Source organism: Carettochelys insculpta, chromosome 1 (genome assembly GCF_033958435.1).
Source record: "Carettochelys insculpta isolate YL-2023 chromosome 1, ASM3395843v1, whole genome shotgun sequence".
Taxonomy (NCBI): domain Eukaryota; kingdom Metazoa; phylum Chordata; order Testudines; family Carettochelyidae; genus Carettochelys; species Carettochelys insculpta.
In genome coordinates, this window is record NC_134137.1 from 367,347,206 (window position 1) to 367,373,090 (window position 25,885).

The 25,885-nt window shown below is 41.2% G+C and overlaps 1 protein-coding gene across 4 annotated transcripts in view; it reads left to right on the forward strand.

Annotated features, from left to right (window-relative positions):
• The window catches only part of UPF2 (UPF2 regulator of nonsense mediated mRNA decay), a 141,171-nt gene continuing 115,286 nt past the window's right edge, over positions 1 to 25,885 (forward strand). For 2 of the 4 annotated variants that reach the window (XM_075017949.1, XM_075017952.1), the window contains exons 1-4: positions 1 to 73; positions 6,065 to 6,444; positions 7,956 to 8,735; positions 23,975 to 24,135. In XM_075017949.1, coding sequence (XP_074874050.1) covers positions 6,083 to 6,444; positions 7,956 to 8,735; positions 23,975 to 24,135 — 1,303 coding nt within the window. In that variant the 5' untranslated portion in view covers positions 1 to 73; positions 6,065 to 6,082. Of the gene's footprint in view, positions 74 to 996; positions 1,345 to 3,231; positions 3,462 to 6,064; positions 6,445 to 7,955; positions 8,736 to 23,974; positions 24,136 to 25,885 lie in introns of those variants that run through there. The other 2 variants (XM_075017951.1, XM_075017950.1) reach the window with 2 other exon arrangements.

Below are 25,885 nucleotides of genomic sequence, written 5' to 3' on the forward strand. Positions count from 1 at the left end.
CATTGGAGGGGGCAGGAGCTGCGGGTGCAAGAGGGGCTAGAGGAGTCCGAGCCGATGTTTACACCGGGTAGAGGTAACTGCTCCTCCCCCACCCCGGCCTGAGGGCGGAGAAGAGGGACCGCGGCGAGCCGGCGGGGTGGAGCTGGGCTGGGGGCAGGGGGCCTCCTGGGAGTAGGGCAGGGACAGAGAGAGTGCGGCCTGCAGGGACATCCGGGACGGGGCAGGGCTGGCGGGGAGGGGGTTGCCGGGAGTAGAGCGGCCAGGAGATGGGTGGGACTTGAGGAGGGGGCCGGGGCCTGGGGGTAGAGAGGCTCCGTCATTAGGGGGCGGGGCGGGGCGAGGCGAGGAGGTAGGATTTCGGCGTGGGGAGGGGCCTGGTGGGCGTGGAAAGGTCGCGGACAGATAGGCCGCGAGCAGCAGGGCAAGTGGGCCGCGGGGTTTCCCTGAGGGAGGACGGGGGAAGGCAGGTGGGCGGAGTGTGGGGCACTAGATGAGGCCGGGGGCGGATGGGGTGAGGAGGTGCCGGGAGAGAAGCGGGGCTGGTTGTGCTTGGAGGGAGAAGTGATGGGATGCTAGAGGGGGCACGGAGATGACGGTGGGGAGGGGCTGGGTATTTGAAGGCTTGAATAAAGGAGGGGTCGCTCATTTGTATAATGTTGAAGGGTGGTCGGTGGGCATTGGTTTGTGTGTGACTTTCAGAGTAGGAGACACGTTGTTTACTTTGTGTGGGAACCTTCTTTTCTTTCCACTTAGTGACCCTTTTTCACGTTTTGTTTTCCCCATTTGCCCCAACAAAGGAGGCTCGTCTGCAAAGTTGGGACTGCAAAAGCTTTTTTTTTTTTAATGAGACAGGCAGAAGCGAAAGTAAAACTCAGTTACAAACGTTAGATCAAAACCATTACTTGTCCAATTAAACACCAGCAGGAATGTTTCTCTTCCCTTTTCCCCCACTACTTTTTTTGGTTTGTTTTATGGGGTTGAGTTTAGGGCTGTCTGTGATTGAAGCATTTCACTGATGAAGGTTGGGTTATTCATGTATCTTGTTTAGTTCGGAGGGTTTGTAGAGCTGTCATGGAATATTTGTCATAAGGAGCTATGCAGACATTGTGGGAGTATGTATTACTAAGTATCTTATCAAAACGGGTCTCATTTTATATAAATATTTTTTCAATTTGTTTAGCCAGCAGTTTATAAACTATCTGGACAAGCGTCTGCAATGGGAACCTTCAAATGACCAAGATGTAACTTCTCATAGCAGTACAGAGATTTTTTTGTGGAAAAACCCTTCTATTAAATCTTGTCAAACAAAATCTAGTCTTTTGCACTTCCATAGTAATTACAAATGTAAGTTAATGAAAACTCAAAAAATCAATATTATTGTATTCCCATTTTGTAGGTGGAGAAAAACTAAGAACAGAGGGCTGGGTGCTGGGCTCTCTCCTTCCACCTTTAAAGGTGGCTGCATTAATTATGCTAGATATACTGTACATATTTTGCATAAACTGTTTTGGTTCCCTCAAGCTTAAAAACACTACAATAATTTTCTACTAAACATAGTTTGTATACTATTTTTGAAAATAGACCTAGGCTCCTGTGCTCCCAAGGTATCTTAGAACTGACAGTCTTTGTATTCTGAACCAGTGTGAATATAACTACATAAAGCTTTCATGTATCAGATTTGTTATCAATCATAAATATTCAGAAATAAATCAAGAAAGTTCCGAAACAAACCTAACATTGTGTTAAAGATGGAAACACATGTAATTAGAACATTAAAAACTTGTGCAATATTGGACAAAATCAAACATTGGGAAATGAGAATACTAAAAGGCTTTCATTTCTAGACCCTTAAATGTCACTACAGGGCAGCTCAGTGAAATTTCCAACACCATCCTTAACTCTGAATTTCCTATTTACCCCTATGTTTTTATGCTTATCTTTTAGTTATGAGCTTCAGGTTTCTACTACATACTGGATTGTAAACTGCTAATGCCTGTATCCCTAGTACAAATTCAGATGAATTGTTGGATGTCAATTTCTTTTCCATTTACATAGTCTGGTCAAAACCTCACATTATTTTCATATAGACCTCCTTGTCATCCATACTAGATCTTGCCTTTATTTGTCTTATGAACAGTATAAATTTCTCTACATGGTTTATTTATTCAGTGTTGGCCAGCTATAGACCCAGTGATCAAAGTTTTCAGTATCAGCCTTAATATACAAAATGCATATCTGCACTGATGAGACATTCCTTTGCAAAATACAAGTCGTTAATTTCTCCCTGCTTTTGATGTAAGCTAGCAGGGTCAATGCAATTTAACTTTTCAGCAAATGATCATGATAAAATAATTCATATGTACAACAGAGGATGTTTAATTTTTTTTTTCAAGCAGTAACTAGTGGGTGAGCAAAGGTAAGAGTTAGATTGTTAGTATATAAACAGATATTTAGGGGCTTTCCAGCATTTTTGGTTTTTACTTGACTGACTTATAAGTTTCCATCTTTCAGATGGTTATGTTTAACGTTAGGTTTACCAAATTTTAGAAATCCTTTTTTTGTGCAAAATTACAGCATTCTAATGCATCTAATTTAAAATTTATTGATTAGATTCCTTTAACTTTTTTCAGCAGAACTTTATTTAGTGGTGTCATCAAGAAGCATGCAAATGTCAGGGCACTTGTTAAAGAGAATCTAGTGGAATATTAAGGTAGACAGAATCTTATCAGTGAAGACGTTAAACTGACTTTAATATGAGAGAGTGTTTAAAATTAAACTTCTCCTTTCCAAAACAAGCAAAAGCACTTGAGTAGTAGGCTTGGATTGTTATGGCCTCAATTACTTGCTATTTGTAAGTTTGATCTGCTAAATGTTACTTTTGAATTTGGGGTATATGATCTAGAGCAGGAGTGGGCAATAATTTTCTCTTGAGGGGCCAGTCTACAAATTTTGATACTGGTCATAGGCTGGCTCTGGGCTCTCTGGAAGGGGCAGGGCCTTGGGCAGAATGGTTGCGGCTGGGGGATACAGAGAGAAATGAGGGTGAGTGTGTGAGAGAGACACACTTTGGGTGTGAGTGACAGACTTTGTAATGCAGATTGTATGCCACAGTGTATATGCAACAGTGAATATGTGTCTGTGGCACAGACTGGGTATGTGGGACAGACACAGAGTGTATACTGGTTGCTGCTGAGTAAGTTTTTAAGAAAAGTCACCCTCTGTCTCTTTAAGGGAAATCTGTCCTGCTCTGTTGTCTCCCCCTTCCTCTGCTCTGCGCTGTCCGTGCTTCAGACTGGAGCAGCTCCACTGCGTCTACCTTTCCCTGATCCCTGTTCTTCACAAATGGGGTACGGGGTAGGGGAACACCCTGACTTCAGCACTGCCTTCTCCCCTTCATCCCCTACTCCTCTGCACAGCTAGAAGGAGAATCCTAGGAGCAGCTCAGCTGCAGACAAAACAAGGTGGGAGGAGAGGCAGATGAAAACATGCTGCTTCCTGTAAGCGCTGCTAATCAGGTGGGTGGGCTGGAGAGAAATGCTTTGGGGGCTGGATCCAGGCCCTGGGGCTGATTTTGCCTACCTGTGATTTAGAGGAAGAGATCTTGCAACTGGATTCAATCGTGTAGATCCCAAATACCTACATATAGCCTATCCACATAGTTGCAGAATCATTCCTTTTACAGGGTAGTTACTTAACAAAAACACATTTTAAGTCAATTCTAAGTAAACTAAAAAGTCAAAATACATTGTTCTCGATTGCCAACCTTCTGTGCTGCTGCCAGCAGAGCTGGGTCCTCAGTCAGCAACCACCACTCTCTGGCCACCCAGCTCTGAAGGCAGCAGTGCAGAAGAACAGCAATACCAAGATCGTCCCTGAAATAATCTTATGAACCCCCTGAAACTCTCTTTTTGTTTAAGAATCCCCATTTGATAAAAATCTAGTCTTCCCTGTGAAATCCATGTATATTTTAGGGCAGTGTTTCCACAGTGTGGTATGTGCACCATTGGTGGTACATGAAAGGATTTCAAGTGGTATCTGGCAGAAAGTAAATTATTCAAAAATCAGGAGATAAGCACTTGGATGGCACTGGGAGAGGGGGTACGCTGAAAAGGCCAAAGTACCAAAAGGGGTACACAAATGTTTTAAGTTTGGGAAACACTGGTATAGGTTAAGGCACAAAAAGACCAGATTTTACAGGAGGAGGCCAGATTTCATGGTTCATGATGCATTTTCATGGCCATGAATTGGATAGGTCCCTACTTATGTCAAATTAATTGCCCTCTGGCCAGTTTCCAGTGAATATAAATCGATGTCTCCCCTTGCGGTTGGTCCTCATTCAGACTTCTGAAACAGAGAAGCTAAATATTGAATCAACCATCCATGGTAACTGACCTGTGTCTCACATTATTGATACGTCTTCAGTGGGTGGGAAAAAAAATAAAAAGAGGCAAAAAGTATGGTCTTCACTGGGGTTATCTAATTTAGGTTAAATTAGCAGTGAGGAGGTAGCAACTTCTACTTTTACTTCAAGATAGCACCAAAGTCGGAATGGGGAACGAACTCAAGGTGCTAACTTGAGTTAAAAGCCATTTGGTATTTCATCACTGCTATTTTAAATCACATTATTTAACTTTTTGAGTTGAGAAGGCTCTTTCTCTTGCATTGGAGGCATACATCATCCAATAGCAAAGGCCAATAATATGGGTGTGGGTGTGTAAAACAAAGCCTTTTAATATTGGGAAGCATTTTCCTTATAATTTCATGTCTGTTGATGCGCAAATATCCCATTGTTTTTTGTTTGCCCAAACATTTTAAGAAAATAACACATAACTTAATCTGACTAGGCAGTTTTCATTGTCCAAGGTGACTGAAATGTAGAAAATACATAAAAAGAAATAGCAGAAAAAATTTTCTTTTCACTACTCACAGTTCTAACAATTTCAGTACATATTAGTAACATAGTTAGAGATGTCTATCCTCCTGTCCACTAGAAGATTCCAAATTCAGTAGTGCAAAAGTTTTTAAAATTTCCTTTGGGAAAAAAAGAGAATGCATGTTAAACTTTTACTGGAAATGAGCATATTTAAAAACCCTTTCCCTTGTGCCCTGATTCTGCAAATGTTTACTTATGTGCTTAATTTTATGCACGTGAATAACTATAGTGGGACGTAAGATCAGAATTTTAAAAGCATTTAGGCATTACTGTACTCAGTTTTACAAAGTCTAAATCTTTTTCAAAAGCGTTTTAGGCACTTAGGAGCCTAAATACCATTAACAATTAGTAGAATTTAGGCTTCTAAGTGCTTTTTGAAAATGAGTTTTGAGGTTCCAAATCAGATATTATTAGAACACTAAGCACAACAGCGCCTGAATACCTGTAAAATCTGGATTTTAAGGTAAGCGTGTACACAAATATTTGCTGAATCAGGGCTATAGTTCTGTCAGTCTGTAACAATCCCACAATAACTCTTTCCATATTTCATGATCTAAAAATGTATAGCAGCATTAAGCACACTAGCAACCTCAAGCTAAGCTACACAAACTGTAAAAAAAATTTTTTTTGCAACGCATGATATGGGAAGAAAAGATTTTTACGAAAGGCTTTCTTTGAGGTTTTTTATTTGTTCTAATTTTTTTAAGCTTGCCAGTACTTGGTCTGATCAAGTAACTTTAAAATAAAAATGTGCATGCTAGCTTTGCTGCCCAGATTTAGGTTTTCCCCAGCCTGGGGTAGCTTTGAACAGTCATCTGACTACACAACTCCATGGAAGTGAATACCAAAATATATTCTGAAAGGAATTGCAGGCACTTGGATTTTATGCAGTACTCTCTGATAGTTTCTCTTTAATCATGATCTTTGAGAGATGGGAACAATGTGGCAGTGTAGTTATTTTGGATATCATCCTCCAAACTGCATGTTTAGTTTCACCTGATTTCCTAATTGAATTTCATTCTTATTCAGACTTACATGAACTGTTCGAGTGAATGTTAGGTTACTGTGAAAACTAGCTTGTTTGTATATTGGGAATGCAATAATTACACTCATATTCTGGTACTTTTGCAGATTTGCCTGGGTAACATAATGCCAGCTGAGCGTAAAAAAACAGCTAATATGGAAGAAAAAGAATCTTCATTAAATAACAAAGAAAAAGACTTCAGTGAAAGACGGTCAGTGAGCAGCAGAGAGAAACCAAAGGAGGATGTAAAGCCTGGCCTAAAAAGAGAGACCCTCAAAGCACCTGAAGATAAAAAGAAGAAACTGGAGGAGGATAAACGGAAAAAAGAAGACAAGGAGCGAAAAAAGAAAGATGAGGATAAGGTAAAAGCTGAAGAAGATCAGAAGAGGAAAGAAGATGAAGAAAAAAAGAAATATGAAGAGGAAGAGAAAAAGAAGCAAGAAGAGGAAGTAAAACGTCAGCAAGAGGAGGCAGCTGCTCAACTGAAGTAAGATTTATATTTTAAGGTTTAACTGTGCCTAATGGTATAGTCCTTACTCAGGAAAAATTCCCAGTGAAGTCAGTGGGGAATTTTGCCACAGTGAGGACTGCAATATTTGGGTCACATTTTTAACTTTTATCAATAAGAGAGTAGATAAATTATTTAGTAAACATAGAAAAAAGCGTGATCTGTGAGAAACTAGAAATATGCAGTTGTTGTACATGTGTATGTACTAACTGTTATCAGTTTGGATTTCAGTAATATCTGTCTGGAGATATAAATGTGTTTGAATTAAGCAGCCCTCTCACTGAGGCTCAGAAGTGTTTATCCCCATTTTACAGATGGGGAAACAGCAGCACAGAGGCTAAGTGACTTGCCCTTCATAACAAGGAAATCAATCCAGGAGTAGGAGCTAGGTAGCTTAATTATTGGTATGGTCCTTGATCACAAGACCTACCTTACTTTAAGCAGTTGCTATAATCTATTAAGCCCTGGAAATGGTCTGTGATCTGTACAGTGTTCCTTTTACTGTGTAGTCATAGATAATTGGTATGTCAGTGAAAAACCTACAAAGAGAATCTGGGTAGGATACAGCAGATAGTGGTATTTAATTTAGTTTTCTCTCCAAGGGCAGGTCTACACTACAAGGGAAGGCTGAATTAAGGTATGCCATTCCAGCTATGTTAATTATGTAGCAAGAGTTGGTGTACCTTAATTTGGGCTTCCGTGTGGTCTCCACTAAGGGAGGTAGACTGAGCTTGTGCTCCTGGTGACTTTCCTTACTCCTAATGCGGGGCAAGAGTACAAAGGGGGCAAGTGGTCAAAGGAGGTGCCCTATGAGTTCAATTTAGGCGAGTTAAATTGAACTCCAGAAAATCAACCTTGTCAGGGTCAGTCTTCCCTTTAGTGAAGATGCACATCGTCAGTATCCATAGCATGGTGTTAAGAGACATGGTAGTGAGAGAAACAAAACCAAGATTTTACCTGTTTCTGTTCATTGAAGGTAGCATGATACTTTCCTAAAGAGTAAGATTATTGATGTATTTGTCTTTGTCAAACACCAGGGTAGGTGAACATATTTTCTCTGCTTAAATGCCTGTGCAATTTCAGTTAGATTTGGAATTCTTCTTCTCTAGAACACTTGTGTTGTGCTGCTGTGTTCTGTCCCAAAGTTGATTGTATTTTTTCTTGAGTGAAAGAATTGTAGTATTCATACTTTATGATGAAAAGTTGCTGCATAGCCCCTTGATAATACATTTATTTTAATATATAAAAGGCATTTAAACATTTAATAAAGAGTGCTATTGAGTGTGGCCTTGGGAGTTGTTAGCAATTCCTACTACAGAATTTCTACGACCACAGAAAATTAATTAGAAGAATCAGGAAAAAATTAAAACTGCACTACAGTTGAAAAAAATTGTTTTGAAAGGATTTACTTGTAAGTTTACAAAATTCAGTCATCTGTAATGGAAATTAGTGAGGTTTTATCAGGTCATAATTATTTTTTTTTTCTTTAGAGAAAGAGAGGAGGCACATCAGCTCCATCAGGAAGCTTGGGAGCGCCATCAAGCAAGAAAGGAACTCCGCAGCAAAAATCAAAGTGCACCAGACAACCGCCCAGAGGAGAATTTCTTTAGCAGACTGGACTCAAGTCTGAAGAAGAACACTGCTTTTGTTAAGAAGCTAAAAACTATCACAGAACAACAGAGGGACTCCTTGTCCCATGATTTTAATAGTCTCAATTTAAGCAAGTACATTGCAGAAGCTGTAGCTTCTATTGTTGAAGCAAAGCTGAAAATATCAGACGTAAACTGTGCTGTGCACTTGTGTTCTCTGTTTCACCAGCGCTATGCTGATTTTGCTCCATCACTTCTTCAGGTTTGGAAAAAGCATTTTGAAGCCAGGAAAGAGGAGAAAACGCCCAACATTACTAAACTAAGAACTGATTTGCGTTTTATTGCAGAATTGACAATAGTTGGGATTTTCACAGATAAAGAAGGCCTGTCTTTAATCTATGAACAGCTAAAAAACATAATTAATGCTGACCGAGAGACCCATGCTCATGTTTCTGTGGTAATAAGCTTTTGCCGGCACTGTGGAGATGATATTGCTGGTTTGGTACCAAGGAAGGTTAAAAATGCTGCAGAGAAGTTTAACTTGAGTTTTCCTCCTAGTGAGATAATCAGTCCAGAGAAGCAACAGCCTTTCCAGAATTTGCTGAAGGAATACTTTACATCTTTGACCAAACACCTGAAAAGGGACCACAGAGAGCTACAAAATATTGAGAGACAAAACAGGTGATATTTAAATATTATATTTCATAACTTGATATAACAGTGCAGCTCATTGGAAGCTTTAAGATTTCGTTTTATTGTTGCCACCACAGCAAAACTGTGTGGGAAGAAGTGCTCTTTTGCAGAAGGTTCTTTGAAATAACATGCTCACAGATTTCCCACTTAGAAAATCTTAATAGAGCCTTGACTGTTATGTAGTGGGTCATTGTTTTTAATAACTTTTTGAGAAGACTAAATAAGTTTCTCTTGCTTTAATTTTTTTTTAACTCCTCCACTTGTTTTGTAACACTGCTTTAACAGCTTGAGACTAACATTTCTTTCCCAGCTGGTTCTGTCCTTTTCCAGTTGGCATCAAGTGTTTGGTTTTTTTCCCCTCTCCTCCCACGTATTTGTTATGGACCATATGCTGACATGGATCTGTTGTGTTTATTTTTTGTGTGTGTACCAATATTGTATGTGATATTAGCATAGTTCTAAGTATAGGGAGAAAATAGGTTGTCAAAGAAGCGTGCTTTAGATTTTAATATTCAAGAAATTTAGAAAGTCAAAAAGTGGGCCTAAACTACCAACCATGTCCTGTTAAATCTTGACTCAGAACATTAAGTGCTACAGACCTAAGCTAACTAGCCATCTGTTAGACTGAAAAGAGATTTCACTCTATGAATGTTGTTGAATAAAATATCCACTTTTCTCTGAAGTGTCCAGTACTGGTGATTGTTGAAGCCATAATGCTCTCCTAAGAAGAGCAATAGTCTGATAAGCACACAGAACTGGACGGAATGTCCTGGGTAATCAAGTCCTGTCTCCTGATATGGCAGTCATTGTCATCATATGATTTTATTTGTAGGCTGTGGTAATTCTTGTTTTCCTTGAATATTTTTAATACAGATACGCAAAGTATTTGAATTGCGGTTATTGTTGATGGGTCTGAACCAAAATTCTTTATCCCAGGTCAAATTGCATATGTCTATAATGTTGAGTACAAAAAAATTCTTCTGATCTCAACACTGTCAAACACTGGGGTTTGAAACTAGACACCAGTTTGAACTTTCCTAGAGTTTGGGGTGATCAATTTTGGTGTTGGACGTGGCCTATTGTAAGGATTTGGGTGTGAGAGGCAAACTTAAATATATGTTGTAGTCTAGGCCCATCTCTATTAGTTGTGTGACTGTATTTTGTCACAGAGCAGCCGGAGCAGTCCCAGTCTGTGGTGAGGCGGCGGTCCACTTCAGCCTGGCTGGTCTGAAGTGGGCCTCTTCAGACACCCTTGCCCCACCTCTGGGGCCAGCATGAACGGGGCTATTTCAGCCTGCCTGGAGCAACCCCACTTGTGTCAACTCTGTGGGGCTGAAGCAACCCCCTGCCCTTGGCAAGTGGGAGGCTGCTCCAGCCTGAACCAGTTAGCGGTAACCAGTTAAACTTTAACATGCTACTCCTCTGGTGACCGATGTCATTTGATTGATAATATAGCCTTCCTGTTTTTGGCTGCTCTCTGTTGAGATGGCTGACATATTCTACTAATCATTTAAGTCCACTGACGTGCATCTTAATTACCAAGTTGTTACAAACAGTTTTAAAGTTATTTTAATTCATAACAAATTCATGGAGTATTAGTTTAAAAACTGTTTTCAGTGCAGTAACTACCTGGCTAGGTGTTTCAGTTACAGAGCTACCAGTATAACACTGAGCAGACACTGTTTTCCTTTCTTTGAAATCCTTTGGGACAAAACTAAGTTTGGGAGTTTAGAAGTTTGGGGGTTTTGTTTTCTGTGGAAGAAAGAAAGAGAGGCGGGTCCTAGAGCAGTCAGCTGATGGTAAGGACACTTGGCTCAGGTGTGGTATGGAAGACCCAGTCTTACGTCCTCTGTCTGTGATATGGAAGGCCCAGGAAGATCAGGGACTTTAGCTTGGGGCTCCCACAACCCAGGTGAATGGCTATTTTTGAGTTGCTGTGGATCAAAAATTTAATTCTGGAGCTCAGAAGCCTTTTTTAGAAAAAGTATAGAACATAAGGTACAAAGTGTTTTGTTTTGGTATATAGGTAATAAAGAGTATCATTTAGGATTGTGTGGAGATGGTTGTCTTGGTTATGTAGATTTAACATGTTAAGTCTTCTACCTTAATGACAATTAGAGAATGAGAAAGTATTTTCAGTTTCTCAAAAATTCCCTTTTCTGCCTAATTTAATGTGGCTTATGCTTGTCTTTCTCCATATTCATACCAGATAAACGCATACATTAGATATGGATGCATAAGGCTGAAGACCAATGGGAAGTTTGGGTACCTAACAGAATTTCATTTAGCGTGTGGCTCTATTATAAAAAATTACGATAAAGGTATCTATTTCCTTATTCAACACATCTATTGAAAGACTTCTACTTCACTGACAAAAATAAGCTTACTGTTTTTATTTACACTAGTACAGCAGAAACAAAATGAAGAGGGGGAGAACTAGAACAGGTTACTCTTTATACATCAACTGAACTGTTTACTTAATCTGTATAGTCACTGCACAGTTAAATTTGAGTTAGCCTTCCTCAACTGAGATCAGCTATACTGCAAAATAGCACTCAAGCTACCCAGTGCATAGGATAGTTATGTCAGCAGCTGATGAGTTTTATTAACTTGAATTGTAGCCTGCCCACCCTCAAGTCAGGAGTTTTGTGTGAGGATAGGACTCCAGTTAGTGGTAATGCTCGAGTTACAATATCAGGTTAATAGATCAGTGAAGATAAACCCTATATTCAGCCAGTGGCCACTGTATACAGCACCTGAAAGTAGTAATGAGCACAAATATTAGTGGTAGCAAAGCCTGCAGACAACATATAACTAAGCACATAATCTGAGTTTGTAGAATCTTTGTTACTGGTAGTGATGGATTAGTACGGAAAAATATGCCTGGCTCTCAGATGTCGGGCTGAGTTCTCAAAGCTAACTGGTGGGCAAGGAGGAACTAAACTTATTTTTTGTAAATTAATCATGTTAAGATTCAGTAAATAAGAAACTCTACATGTAATCATTAGACCCTTCAGATTATTACTAAGTTTCAAAGTGTTACTGCAACTGTAAACCTAGCGAGTAATAGTATTAACAGCTTAGTAGTGAGCTCTGACCAAAGTTCATTTAGGCCAATACATTTAAAATCTTATCAGCTAATTCATTTTTTCTTTTGAGAATGCTTATTTTAGAAGATGGAAACTGTACCTAAACTGCTGTCTTTACTGGAAAGGAAATACTGTTAATTGTTGCTGAGATATAAACACCACCTATTAAATGCAGTAATAACACTTTTAATTGAAGAACTAAGAAACCAGTAAAATTTACGGCCCTTGTACACAGCAGTGTATAGGAGATACATGTGTCAAAAATGCCCTAATGGCTGGAGATGGTGTGCTGGATGGAGTGGGCTCTGGTTTACTGCACAGAGTTCTTTCTCAGGTATCTGTGTGGTGAGTTTTGCCTATGAGCTCAGGGTATAACTCATCACCATATTTGGCAGTGGGAAGAATTTTTCTCTTAGGTTAGATTGGTGCAGAGCCTGGCTTGGGGTTCCCGCCCCCACATGTTTTTTTGGTTGGCTGTGGGGTTTTTTTTTTTTTTTTTTTTGCCTTCCTTTGCAGCATGGCACATGGATCACTTGCAGGTTTAAACTAGTGTGAATGGTGAATTCTCTGTAATTTGAAGTCTTTAAACCATGATTTGAAGACTTCAGTAACTCAGCCAGAGGTTAGGGCTATATTACATGTGCAGGTGTGTGACGTTTTGTGGCCTGTGATGTGCAGGAGGTCAGTCTAGAAAGATGATCACAATGGTCTCCTGTGACATTAAAGCATGCAAGTTTATAATGTGACATGAGATGTGTTGCTTTGTGGCTTCCTATAAAATAGCAAGAGATAGACAACACACCTGATACTAAACAAAATACTTTCTTTAAAATTTATTCCCTTTACCACCGTTAGTTACTTTTGTTACTTTTTGTAGTTCATCTTAAAGAAAGCAAACTTCAATTTGACTTCTGTTAATCTGCTTCTTGTCAGTACAGTAGATTCCCAAATTATGCGTAGGTTGCGTTCCTGGGCAACCATGCGTAAGTCAAGTTTTGTGCAAGTTGGGAGGAGCCGGGAAACTGACCAGTACAGCAGCGCTGGTTAGTTTCCTGGCTTTGGTGAGTGGTGGGGAGCTGGGAACCAGGTGGCAGCCTGGCTCCCGTCTGCTTGCAGAGCCGGGAAACTAACCAGTGCTATTGATTAGCACTCCCGGAAACCGCTCCTGTCAGGGGCGGTAGCCTGGCTCTCGGCAGCCACCCTGACAGGAGTAGGAAGACTGCTCCAGATGGGAGGCAAGAGGCAAGCTGCCACCCCGACAGGAACAGTTTCCCCGCTCCTGACAAGGATGGCAGCCATTCCTGCCAGGGGCAGCAGCCTAGAGTCAGGTTCTCAGCTGCTGCCCCTGACGGGAGCCGGGAAGTTGACCAGTGCAGCAGCTGGTCATTTTCCCCGCTCCTCTGAGTGGTGGGGAGCTGGTACCTTGTCAGCCCCGAAACAAACGCCAGCTCCCTGCCACTCAGTTGCAGTAACCCAAGATACACACAAGTTGAATGTGGGTATCTCAGGGTTTTACGGTATTGTTTTCTGATCCTCCTGATGGCACAGGGCTGCTGTGTTTAGGTTCAAAGACTGCAAGTGTATGTATACATTTATTACAGCAATTTTAAAACAAACATTCAGAGAATTCCTGTGGCCTGCATTATCATGGAACTAAGAGTAGATGATACCACTAGAGTCTGTCTGGTCTTGTTCACCTTTTTATGTCAACAGTTTTGTTCATATTGGTATTGAATAATCTTTCTTTAGCAAAACCTAACATTTGAGGCCTAAGGTAGATTGGCAGTGTTCTTTTAATGCATTAATCAATGTTTCATTATGTGGTCACACTAATTTCTCTATTATCCTTCCATGCCCGCCCAGGCAGTGAGCAACGATTTATTTCTTCCTATAGCTGGGGACAGAAGACATCCATGGCTTTTTATAAAGGGCTTGATATCTGCCAGGTTCCTCCACTTGTTCTGGTCTGGCTGTTCTGTGGGATTAGTTGGAAATAATGAACATTGAAGACCTTTGGGCATGCCTGGGAATTGTATGAAATTTTTAGCAACTAGTAGATCTTAAGTACCATGCTTTTGTGGTCTGCTCTCTTCTTTTCCTCTTCAGTAGTCAAAATTTAATGATAAGCATTGGAAAGTAGCCTGTTTCCAGGATGGTGGAGTTGACATTATATTCCAAGTTACTAACTTATCTGTTTTGAGTCTGGGATTCAGGTTCAGGCCAATTTTTGATCAGCAGTAACAGCTGATCAATCAGATGCCACTAGCACCACTTTCAGACAACAGTAAAACTGTGTTATACCAGACCCTGTTTTACTGGGTGTTGGTAATAAAGGATCACTGTCTTCCCCCCTCCCCCTCCCCCAAGAAAACAGAGTACTGTGAAGTACTATAAAGGGATCCCTGGCATGGCTGGGAGAGTTGCTGCCACTGGGCCCCCCACCCCACCCACTCCCAGTAGTTGGGACTGCTGCAGCTGTGGGGTCCCTGACTGTGGCTGGGACTACTTCAACTGCTGCCCCTGTTGGATCTCCCCACTGCACCAGCCCCCCATGGTTGAGACCACCGCAGCCATGGGGAGCCCCTGCGCTCAGCGCAGAGCACAAGTGGCTGGCAGCCTGAGCAGCCTCCGCGCTCTGCCCTGTAAACCCTCAGACATAACAGGCTTTCTGTTTTAATGGGCTCCCTTCTCCCTTTATTGGCCCTTTATATCTAGAGTATACTGTACTTTGAAACCAGAGAGGGCAGCTAACCAAGAAAACAGTCATTTTTCATTTGAAAGCACACATTGGGCCCATGTGACAGTAGCCTTGGAGCCTGTTGGATATTTGTACAGTGCACTTAAAAACCCATGGCTGGCCCATGCCAGTTTACTCGGGCTCTTGTGGCACATACTAAGGTGCTGTTTAATCGCCATGTGGCTGTTCAGGCTGGGATGGGATTGTATACTCTGGGATGTTGCAAGCTGGGAACATCCCAGAACATTGGCTACAGTGTGAGCCCAAAGATCTAAACCACAATTGAATACTACCTTACTCAGCCCCATGAGCCCATGTCAGCTGGCTTGGTGCCCTCCGGGGTGTTAAATTGCAGCGTAGACATACCCTTAAGCCAAGTCTACATGACCATTTACTTCAGTATAACTACAGCACTCAGGTGTAAATAAGTCATGTCACTGGGAGCCATAAGTTACACTAACCTAAGCATGTAAATAGAGCTGTGTTGCTGGGAGAATATCTTCCTCTCAACATAGCTAATGCCTCTTGCAGAGGTGGATTTATTGTGCTGATGAGAGCTCTTTCCAGAGAGTGTCTTCACCAGGAGTGCTGTAGCAGCTGCCCCAGTGTAGACCAACATGTGAGCTGATGCTTTCGTGTAATGGGTTCCAAATCAGCTACCTAGGCCCTAAGGAGGATTGACAGAGGAGACCAACCCTTTGCTCCCCACTGATGCAGAACTGATTCTGCACCTTCATCAACATGAGACCCTTTGACATAGCAGGGGACATGTCAGACAGGAAGTGGTATGTCTGAGGCAGTACTGCATCCCAGGTGTTGTAAACCTCACTGAGGCCTTGCTGGCTGTGTACAAGCTAGGGCAGATCTAGCCAGTGCCAGAGATCAAATTTTATACCTTGGAGTTTGGGATCAATAGTGGCAGAAATGGCCCTTGTTTTCTTGTACCAAACTTGGCACTAACACAGGGATTAATTATATGGGTAGGTCTCTGCTTAAAACTGCATCAGCACAGCTGCAGTGCTTCAGTGAAGAGAGTGCTAGATGGACAGGAGAGTTTCTTTTGTCAATTTATTTAAACCATCTTTTTTGATGGAAGAATCCCTCCTACCAACTTGGTGCTGTCTATACTGGAGAATAGGTCACTATAACTATGTCAGTTAGGGATGTGTTTCTTAACATCTCTGAGCAACATAGCGTTGTCATGTGTTTGTTTTTTTTTTATAGCATAGGTCTGGCCTGTGTTTGAATCAAACTACTTGAAAGTAATTATTCTGAAGAATCTGTGGTATATCTGAACTGAAATGAGTTTCTGCAAATTGGATTTTCTCTTCCATCTGCTATTCACAGTTTCTCCACTATCTTGTGTAGACAGAATGTTTTGGCATTTAAGCCATTCTGACTTTGTCATTACAAGACTTAGCAAGTGGTAAATCGTGCATGACATTATTCAAATCAGGCGTAATACAGAGTAATCATCTCAAAGAGATGAGATGTGTGAGGTAATGTCTTCTATTGAACCGACTTCTTTTGGTGAAAGACAAGCTTTGAGCTTATACAGAGCTTTTCTTCAGGTCTGGGAAAGGCAGGTACTCAGTGTAACAGCTGAATACAGAGTGGAACAGGTAAGGAGTTCACATGTTTTTGCAAAAAATCATTCAAGGGAAAAGTGGGTAATTAACATATTTACATTTATAGGATAAAGGAGAGTTAGTAGATTACAAGATGCGACAAATGCAGAGTTTTTATTAAATCCATGATTTTTGATGTCTAGCTCAGTGATGAATTAAAGTTCCTAAGCTGCTTCTTCAGAAGTGGTGTTCATGTTTCCTAATGTGTTATGTGTGAATTCTTTCAATGACCTAGTGATTTGTTTGGTTTTACCTCCATAGTTGGTATTAGGGAAATTAGTGCTCTGGATCAGGTATATTTCATGTTGTTTGATAATCATGCTTAGGATCCATGGATCTAGAAAAGTGTGTTTTGTCTTGGGGGTGTTGATCATCATAGCAGTGGAGGTATGCCAGCAGGTTTTGGCTCTGTTATGGCAGGATGTGGTGTTGCTTTGAGTTGGTGTGTTCTGATCTGTGGTGAGCTTGCATTTGATGATGAACTTGGCAAGCTTTTGGATTTATTTGAAGGCCAGGAGAGAGGGGGTTGAAAGATTTATTTTAGGGTGTGGACCTCATCAAGTGTGGGTTGTAGCTGTTTAAAGATATCTTGAATAGGTTCTGATATGTAGTGGTAGGTGACAACTAGAGGTGTGCAGAAGCAGAGATGTTCTGGGTTTTTTGGGGGATGCAGGGGGCTTTTATTGAAGCAGCCTCTCTGAGTATTTGGATTTCATCAGATAATTGATTCCTCTGGTGGACTGTTTTTGAAATGATTTTGTGTGTGTACAGGTGTGTATCCTGGACCACCTTCTCAGAGCATGTTCTGTGGTGTCTGAATTGCTGCCTGTAGATAACAGATGTCTTAGTGTGTTTTGGTGGTTTCTGGATCTGTGAGGGAGTTTATGATTAAGCTGATCATGGTGTCCAGGAAGCTAATGCTACTGTTGGAGTGTTTGATGGATGGGTGTTAATTGTTGAAGTGATGACCACAACCTTTGGGGACGTTTCAATTGTCTGTCAAGAAGTTTAGAGTGTCTCAGATATTAGATTGGTTTTGTGATGTGTTTGCCTAGTGATTCTTCCTCAAAGTAGCTCATAGAATCATAGAAGAGTAGGACTGGAAGGGACCTCGAGAGGCCATCGAGTCCAGCCCCCTGCCCTCACGGCAGGACCAAGCACTTTCTAGACCATCCCTGAAAGCCATCTATGTAACCTCTTCTTAAATATCTCCAGTGATGGAGATTCTACCACTTCTCTTGGCAATTTGTTCCAGTGTTTGATCACCCTGACAGTTAGGAACTCTTTCCTAATGTCCAACCTGAACCTCCCCTGCTGCAATTTAAGTCCATTGCCTCTTGTTCTGTCCTCAGAGGCAAGGAAGAACAAGTTCCCTCCCTCTGCCTTATGACACCCTTTTAGATACCTGAAAACTGCCATCATGCCCCCCCTCAATCTTCTCTTTTCAAACTAAATAAGCCCAATTCTTTCAGCCTTTCTTCATAGGTCATGTTCTCTAGACCTTTGATCATTCTCGTTGCTCTCCTCTGGACCCTCTCCAATTTCTCCACATCCTTCCTGAACTGCGGTGCCCAGAACTGGACACAGTACTCCAGCTGAGGCCTAACCAGCGCAGAGTAGAGCGGGAGAATGACTTCTCGTGTCTTGTTCACAACACACCTATTAATGCATCCTAGAATCATGTTTGCTTTTTTTTGCAACAGCATCACACTTTTGACTCGTATTTAGCTTGTGATCCACTATAACCCCTAGATCCCTTTCTGCTGTACTCATTCCTAGGCAGTCCTTTCCCATTCTGTATGTGTGACACTGATTGTTCCTTCCTAAGTGGAGCACTTTGCATTTGTCCTTATTAAACTTCATCCTGTTTGCCTCAGCCCATTTCTCCAGTTTATCTGGTTCCTTTTGAATTATGACCCTATCCTCCAAAGAAGTTGCAACCCCTCCCAGCTTGGTATCATCTGCAAACGTAATAAGTGTACTTTCTATGCCAATATCTAAATCATCAATGAAGATATTGAACAGAACCGGTCCTAAAACAGACCCCTGCGGAACCCCACTAGTTATACTTTTCCAGCAGGATTGAAAACCATTAATAACTACTCTCTGGGTACGGTTATCCAGCCAGTTGTTCACCCACCTTTATAGTAGCCCCATCTAAGTTGTATTTGCGTAGTTTATTGATAAGTATATTATATGAGGCCGTGTCAAATGCTTTACTGAAGTCTAGGTATACCACATCCACCGCTTCTCCCTTATCCACAAGACTCGTTATTCTATCAAAGAAAGCTATTAGATTGGTTTGACATGATCTGTTTTTAACAAAAGCATGCTGTCTGTTCCCTATCACCTTACCACCTTCCAAATGCTTGCAGATGATTTCTTTAATTACCTGCTCCATTATCTTTCCTGGCACAGAAGTTAAGCTGACTGGCCTGTAGTTTCCCGGGTTAGTCTTGTTCCCCTTTTTATAAATGGGTACTATATTTGCCCTTTTCCAGTCTTCTGGAATCTCTCCCATCTCCCACGGTTTTCCAAAAATGATTGCTAAAGGCTCAGATACCTTTGTCAGCTCCTTGAGGATTCTAGGATGCATTTCATCAGGCCCTCGTGATTTGCAGACATCTAATTTTTCTAAGTAAATTTTAATTTGTTCTTTTCTTATTTCAACTTCTAAACCTACCCCTTTTTCACTAGCATTCTCTATGTCAGGCATTCCTTCAGATTTCTCAGTGAAGACCGAAACAAAGAAATCATTAAACATCTCGGCCATTTCCAAATTCCCTGTCACTGTTTCTCCCTCCTCACTGACCAACGGCCCTACCCTCTTCTTGGTCTTCCTCTTGTTACCAATGTATTTGTAAAAAGCCTTCTTGTTTCCCATTATGCTTGTAGCTAGTTTGAGCTCATTTTGTGCCTTAGCCTTTCTAATCTTGCTCCTGCATGCTCGTGTTTGCCTATATTCGTCCTTTGTAATTTGTCCTAGTTTCCATTTCTTATACGATTCCTTTTTTATTTTGAGATCATGCAAGGTCTCCTGGTTAAGCCAAGCCAGTCTTTTGCCATGTTTTCTATTTTTCCTACACAGCGGGATAGCTTGCTTTTGGGCCCTTAATAATGTCCCTTTGAAAAACTGCCAACTCTCCTCAGCCATTTTTTCCCTCAGTTTAGCTTCCCATGGGACCTTACCTACCAGCTGTCTGAGTTTACCAAAATCTGCCTTCCTGAAATCCATTGTCTCTATTGTACTGTTTTCCCTTCTACCCTTCCTTAGAATTGTGAACTCTATGATTTCATGATCATTTTCACCCAAGCATCCTTCCACTTTCAAATTCTCAATAATTTCCTCCCTATTTGTTAAAATTAAATCTAGAACAGCTTACCCCCGGTAGCTTTTTCAACCTTTTGGAATAAAAAGTTGTCTGCAATGCAATCCAAGAATTTATTGGACGGTCTGTCCCCTGCTGTATGAGTTTCCCAACATATACCTGGATAGTTGAAGTCCCCCATCACCACCAAATTCTGGGCCCTGGATGATTTTGTTAGCTGTTTAAATAAAGCCTCTTCCACTGGGCTAGGGGGCCTGTAGTAGACTCCTAGTAGGACCTCATCCTTGTTTTTTACTCCTCTGAGTCTAACCCAGAGACTCTTAACCCGTCCATCTCCTACGTCCATCTCCACCTCTGTCCAAGTGTGTACATTTTTAATATACAAGGCAACACCTCCTCCCTTCTTTCCCTGTCTGTCCTTCCTAAGCAGGCTGTACCCTTCAATACCAACATTCCAATGATGAGTATTATCCCACCAAGTTTCTGTGATGCCAACAATATCATAGTTGTATTCATTTATTAGTACTTCCAATTCTTCTTGTTTATTTCCCATACTTCTTGCATTTGTATATAGGCATCTCAGACATTGATTTGGTCTTGCCTCCCAGTTTTGCCCTGGCCCTCTCTTTACTCTCCCAGTGTAGTCCATACTCCCTCCCATTTCAAGTTCATCTCCCAGGTATCCATGCTCTCCATGTACCTGCAGGCTTTGCTCCCCTGCCACCGTCGAACCTAGTTTAAAGCCCTCCTCACTAGGTTAGCCAGCCTGTGTCCGAATATCGTCTTCCCCTTCCTTGAAAGGTGAACGCCATCTCTGCCTAGCAGTCCTTCCTGGAAAAGGATCCCGTGGTCAAAGAAACCAAACCAAACCAAAGCCTTCCTGGAGACACCATCTACACAACCAAGCATTCACCTCTAGGATACACCTGTCTCTGCCTGGGCCCCTATCTCTGACAGGTAGGATTGAAGACAATACCACCTGCGCCCCAAACTCCCTGACCCGTGCCCCCAGAGCCCTGAAGTCACTCTTGACCCGCTCAGCTTCACACCTCGCAGTATCATTAGTGCCTACATGGATGAGAAGCATGGGATAGTAGTCAGAGGGCTGGATAATCCTCGACAATGCCTGCGTAACATCTCGGATACAGGCCCCCGGCAGGCAGCACACCTCTCGAGATGAAATGTCAGGGCGACAGATGGGCGCCTCCGTCCCCCTCAGAAGAGAGTCTCCAACCACCACTACTCTACGTTTCCTTCTTACAGGTGTGGCGGTAGACTTCCCAGCCTTGGGGGTACGAGGTTTCTCCTCTTCTGTACAGGGTAGTTCTTGGTCTGTATCGAGTACAGCATAACGGTTTTCCACTACCACTACTCATGAAAAGTTTGGCTTATTTAGGAGCCATCCTAATACGCAGGTGTGGACAGAATGTTTGTTGTTGAATGTATAGTTGATTGCATATAATTTACTGGAAATCTTGTAATGGTTCACTTACCATATTTAAGCTACATGATAGCTTTTCATATGTTGCTTTTTCTGAATAAAATTGAATGTTAACTTCTGGGCTAGGGATGTTAAACTTTTTAATTTGTAAGCCTCACTCTAAATGGATGAGGCTTATTGGCTACAGGGATGGAGTCCCCCCTGCCCAGGTATGCCATGGACAGGAGCTGCTCTGAAGCACCCTCCACCTGTGACAGCACTGTGGCAGGGACACTCCAGCAGGGTTGGAGCAGCCCTGTTCCCTGGGGCACCTTGAGTAGGGCACACCAGCTCAGCTGGACAGCTCCTGTCCATGGTGGGATGTTGCTCTAGCCTGGCCTCCCTAGCCTCTCCGCAGCCTGTTTAATCAGTTAAGTGGTTAACCTAATGTTTAACTGATGAACCAATTAAATGGGGTTTTACATGCCTGTTCTGGGCATTTCCTGTATTTGTGCATATTTCTGTATGCACTTGCTATAGGTTTTGCCCCTTTTTGTTTCTTTGTACATGGAACCATAAAATACTAGATCTGAGAGGGCATCAAGTCTGTCACAGCAGGACCAGACATCACCTAGATCATCCCTTCAGTTGCTCCCCATTTTCCTTGAAAAGTGGTGCCCGGAGCTGGAAACAATGCTGCAGTAGAGGCCTAATTAGCGCAGAGTGCTGCACAAGAATTATGTCTCATGTCTTGCTCACAGAATCCTGTTTATGCGTCTCAGAATCATGTTGTTTCTTTTGTGTTTTGTTTTTTTTGCAACAGTGTTACAGCGTTGACTTAGCTTGAGGTCCGCTATTACTCCTAGATTTCTCTCTGCAGTAGTCCATCCCGAGGGAGTCCCTTTCCATTTTGTATGTATGAAACTGGTTATTCCTTCCTAAATGGAGTACTTTGCATTTGTCCTTATTAAACTTCATCCTATTTACTTAAGACTGTTTCTCCAATTTGTCCAGATTTTTTTGAATTACAACCCTATTCTCCAAAGTACTTGCAACTCCTCCCAGCTTTGTATCATCTGGAAACTTTATAAGCATGCTCTCTCTGCCATTATCTAAATTGTTGATGAGGATATTGAACATAACTGGTCCTACTGCAGAACCCCACTTGTTAAGGCCTTCCAGCATGACCGTGAATCATTCATAATAACTCTCTGAGAATGGTTATGTAGCTCAACCTTTTTTTTCAGTAAAGTACCCCCTTTAATACACACAAACACACACACAGCCCTACAGTAGCTATGATTTTCAGACACACATTTTTTTTCTACCATTGCAACACATTTGTTTATACAACTTAATTATAACTGGGTGGTTGGAAGAAATTGCTTATAGGCAAATAACTTGTCATCATGGTTATTATTGTGCAAAAAGGATAAATAAAAAAATTAGATGAACATAAAATAAGTCCAGTTGAGAAACACTGAGTTAATGTACATGTACCCCGATTGAGAACCACTGATCTGGCCAGTTATACACCCTTCTTATAGTAGCCCCATATAGGTTGCTTTTCCCTAGTTTATTGATAAGGTAATGCAAAACTGGGTTATCAAATGCTTTACTGAAGTATAGGTATACCATGTCTACTGCTTCCCCTTTATCCACAAGACTTGTTGTCCTATCAAAGTATCATCTTTTTTCCAACCTACTGGTTTTGCCTTTCGTTGTGTAAAGCTGCAATTCACAAACTTCATTTTCCTCTTCAGACAATAAAAATCACTACCTAATCCTCTTGCTTCCCCACAGCCTCCTGGGGCTGAAGCTGTAGCCCAAATCCTGCTGTGTGTGGCGACTTGGGTTTGGCTGTGGGAACTTGCATTTTGGCTTCAGCCACTGGCTTCAACAAATCTGCCCCAATAACCCTGTTAAAATAGCATCTTGTCTCTGTTTTTTGTGGGATAGTAGTCTGCAGGACACTGATGTACCACAAATTTCCATATGGAAGTTGGTTATTGGCTTTTAACTATCATGTAACAGTATTTTAAGAAAGTAGGTTTCATATGTGTTTCACACATTACCCACCCAGAGGAATAGAAAAATATTCAGTAATAATGGAATAGACATTGTAAATGTGTACAACCCTGTGTGCACATGCCCCTGTTTTCATTGTGGTTAATGGTGAAGCTGTTGACCCATCGCACACTCTGTTCTTCCTTTGTCAGGAAAGGTATGATGGTAGATGATGATGGTGTTTCTAGCAGTGGCTCATAGAACTTTAACTAGTAATTAAGTAGGTGAGAGAGGTTTTTTTGCTCACCACATGACCCTAAATTTTCCATGATAAGAGTGCTGTGCTATGTAGGATTTGTAAAATGTATTTGAAAAGAGTCTTTGATTAAAAAGAGTAGTTTAAATTTTTCCATGCTTAAAAACTGTCACAGTAGTGCAAAAGAAACCAAAATGTACCTAAACTGACTCTTTTTAGACTTTATTTCAAGGTTGTCAGCTTATATTAATGGACTAGCTTGGAAGTAAATGGCTCCTTCTTCAAACTAGCACTTTTGAGCCAGTTGGTGATGAACACTCCCTTCCAATATCAACAGTTGAAGCCTTTTTGTCATCGACTGCAAAACAGTCTTTATCCTGCTTTAATACTAGTCCAACATTTTACTCAAAATATTGCACATTAAGAATCTTGCACTATAGAATATTTAATGAAAAAGAAGCTTCTCTGTTCTTCATCTTCTCAGTTAGATTATGCTTAATGGCATTAAAGTTAAAATTGCTGTGGTTATAGAACATTTAAGTTTATTGAATTTGGTATTAAATTGAATTTTGATGGTAGTGTTAGGTATCGGTGAAAAAGAAGAGTCTCAACTTAGAGCGTCTGTATCATAATTCTGTCCTGGGGTAAGAGTGATGTTCAGTAAACAACTTAGTCGGTGGTTCAATATAGGTCAAGTAATTCTTTAATAAGCAGACAATGTCTGAGTGTATATTTTTTTTTTTCAACTATGCTCTTTATAGGCGTATTCTACACTCTAAAGGAGAGTTGAGTGAAGATCGACACAAGCAATATGAAGAATTTGCAATGTCCTATCAGAAGCTGTTGGCAAATTCTCAGTCTCTGGCTGATCTGTTGGATGAAAATATGCCTGATCTTCCCCAAGATAAACCAACGCCAGAGGGTAGGACATCTTTTAGGGTTGATAGGTTATACAATATTGAAAACGTTCCTTTAGGGTGGAAAACAAAATCCTCCCTTTGATTGTGTTTTCAGTACAAGTTTCCTTTCTAACATTAATAGCTTAGCTTCTCCTATTTAAGTGTGTGGAATAGATAAAGCTTTCTTTTGATATACCAATAAAGCTTCATATATGATTTATTGAGTTCAGTGGATTGAGCCTGAACAGGCTGGCACGAGATCAAAATAAGTAGTGAAAACTCGTGGGCACTATATGTAGCCTGGAATGTGAGTGCTTTAAAAAATGTAACTATTATAGGTATTACTATTTAGTAATACATTGTACTTACTTTAGGATGATTTTATAAAGGTGGTAAGGTGATGGGTCCCATGTGGAAAAAAAAAATCATATTGTTGGTTTTAATCTTCACCATCACTTTGAATATATTTATTTTCATAAGATTTACATGATGAAATAACTAGTCTTTCATGGGTTTTATTTTGCAGTTGAAGGATTTTTTAAATCTTATGACTATATGAACTGCCTTTGAAATGAAATTTTGAATGGATTACTGGAGAAATGTGCAAGCAAATACTATGAAATTTCAGTGAAATTGTCTAACTTCCTTTTTACTTGTCTTCCTTGTTTCTCAAATCACATAGGAGGCACTCTGTTTTGATTATTTCTTACTGTACTTTGCATCTGTTTTTAGAAGAGCTGAGTCTCAGAGCTTTACAGTTCAATATAGATTTAAAATGAACTTTAAACTTGACCTCTAAAGTATTTAAAAATTACAGATTGGGAAATGTTTCACGACCTGTTACATATGTCACCTGTGTCTTCTGAACATGAGGGCAAAATTTGGTATACCACACTAATCTGTGTCTCCATGTCTGTCAAATTTTAGTATTTATAAATTTGAGATGCTTAAAATCATAGACCTTAAGTTTGTCCAAAAATGCTCTTGGGCTTTAAAAAAAAACAAAAACAAAAACCAACTGTTTCAAAGAAGAAAAGCGATTATGCCACAGTTTCCTTTTTTTGATGGCCAGATCCTGATCAACCAGCATGCAATTGTTGCACAGGGGTTGCCCAATCTCAGGGGGCTCCTGAGGACCTGGCTGTTTTTTTTACCCTTTTGTCCATTTTTTTTCCTCCATGGTTGCCGATTGCAGTGTGCTTGTGCTTTTTTGAACTTGTAAGTTACAAATTGGGGGAAACACTCCAGCACAATGCAACACTTCAACCATTGCTGCATGCATGTGCTGTGACATTACAATTGCTTCAATTACAACATTCTGGTCATGTGCCTGTTGGCTTGATCCACTTGTCAGGCCCTCAGTGAGCCAGCTCTTTTCAGTGCCAGAAAGCAGGGCAGGCTGAGGCTCAGCAGCAGACAGGTGTAAGAAACAGAGACCAAAGTGGGTGAGACAGGGATTCCTGGGAGCTTTGGAAGGAGTAATAGAGGGCTTTCTTGAGCTAAGGCTCCTGGGAGGGGCTAGTAGTAGAAGGTATGGGCTAGAGATCAGGCTTGTGAGAGAGGAACAGGAGGGTCACATTTTGTGGGGAGATAGGGTCAGGGATGCATTGGTGGTACAGAGAAGGGTCAGGATGGTGTAGAAGGGGCAATGGCTAGCTTTTCTGCTTCTTGAAAGTAACAGTCCTATTTGTGTCCCAACCAGATTGGCCCAATTGCCCCTCCCTCCCTGGTCATTGCTGCCCACCCTGGCCGTGTCTACACGTGCCCCAAACT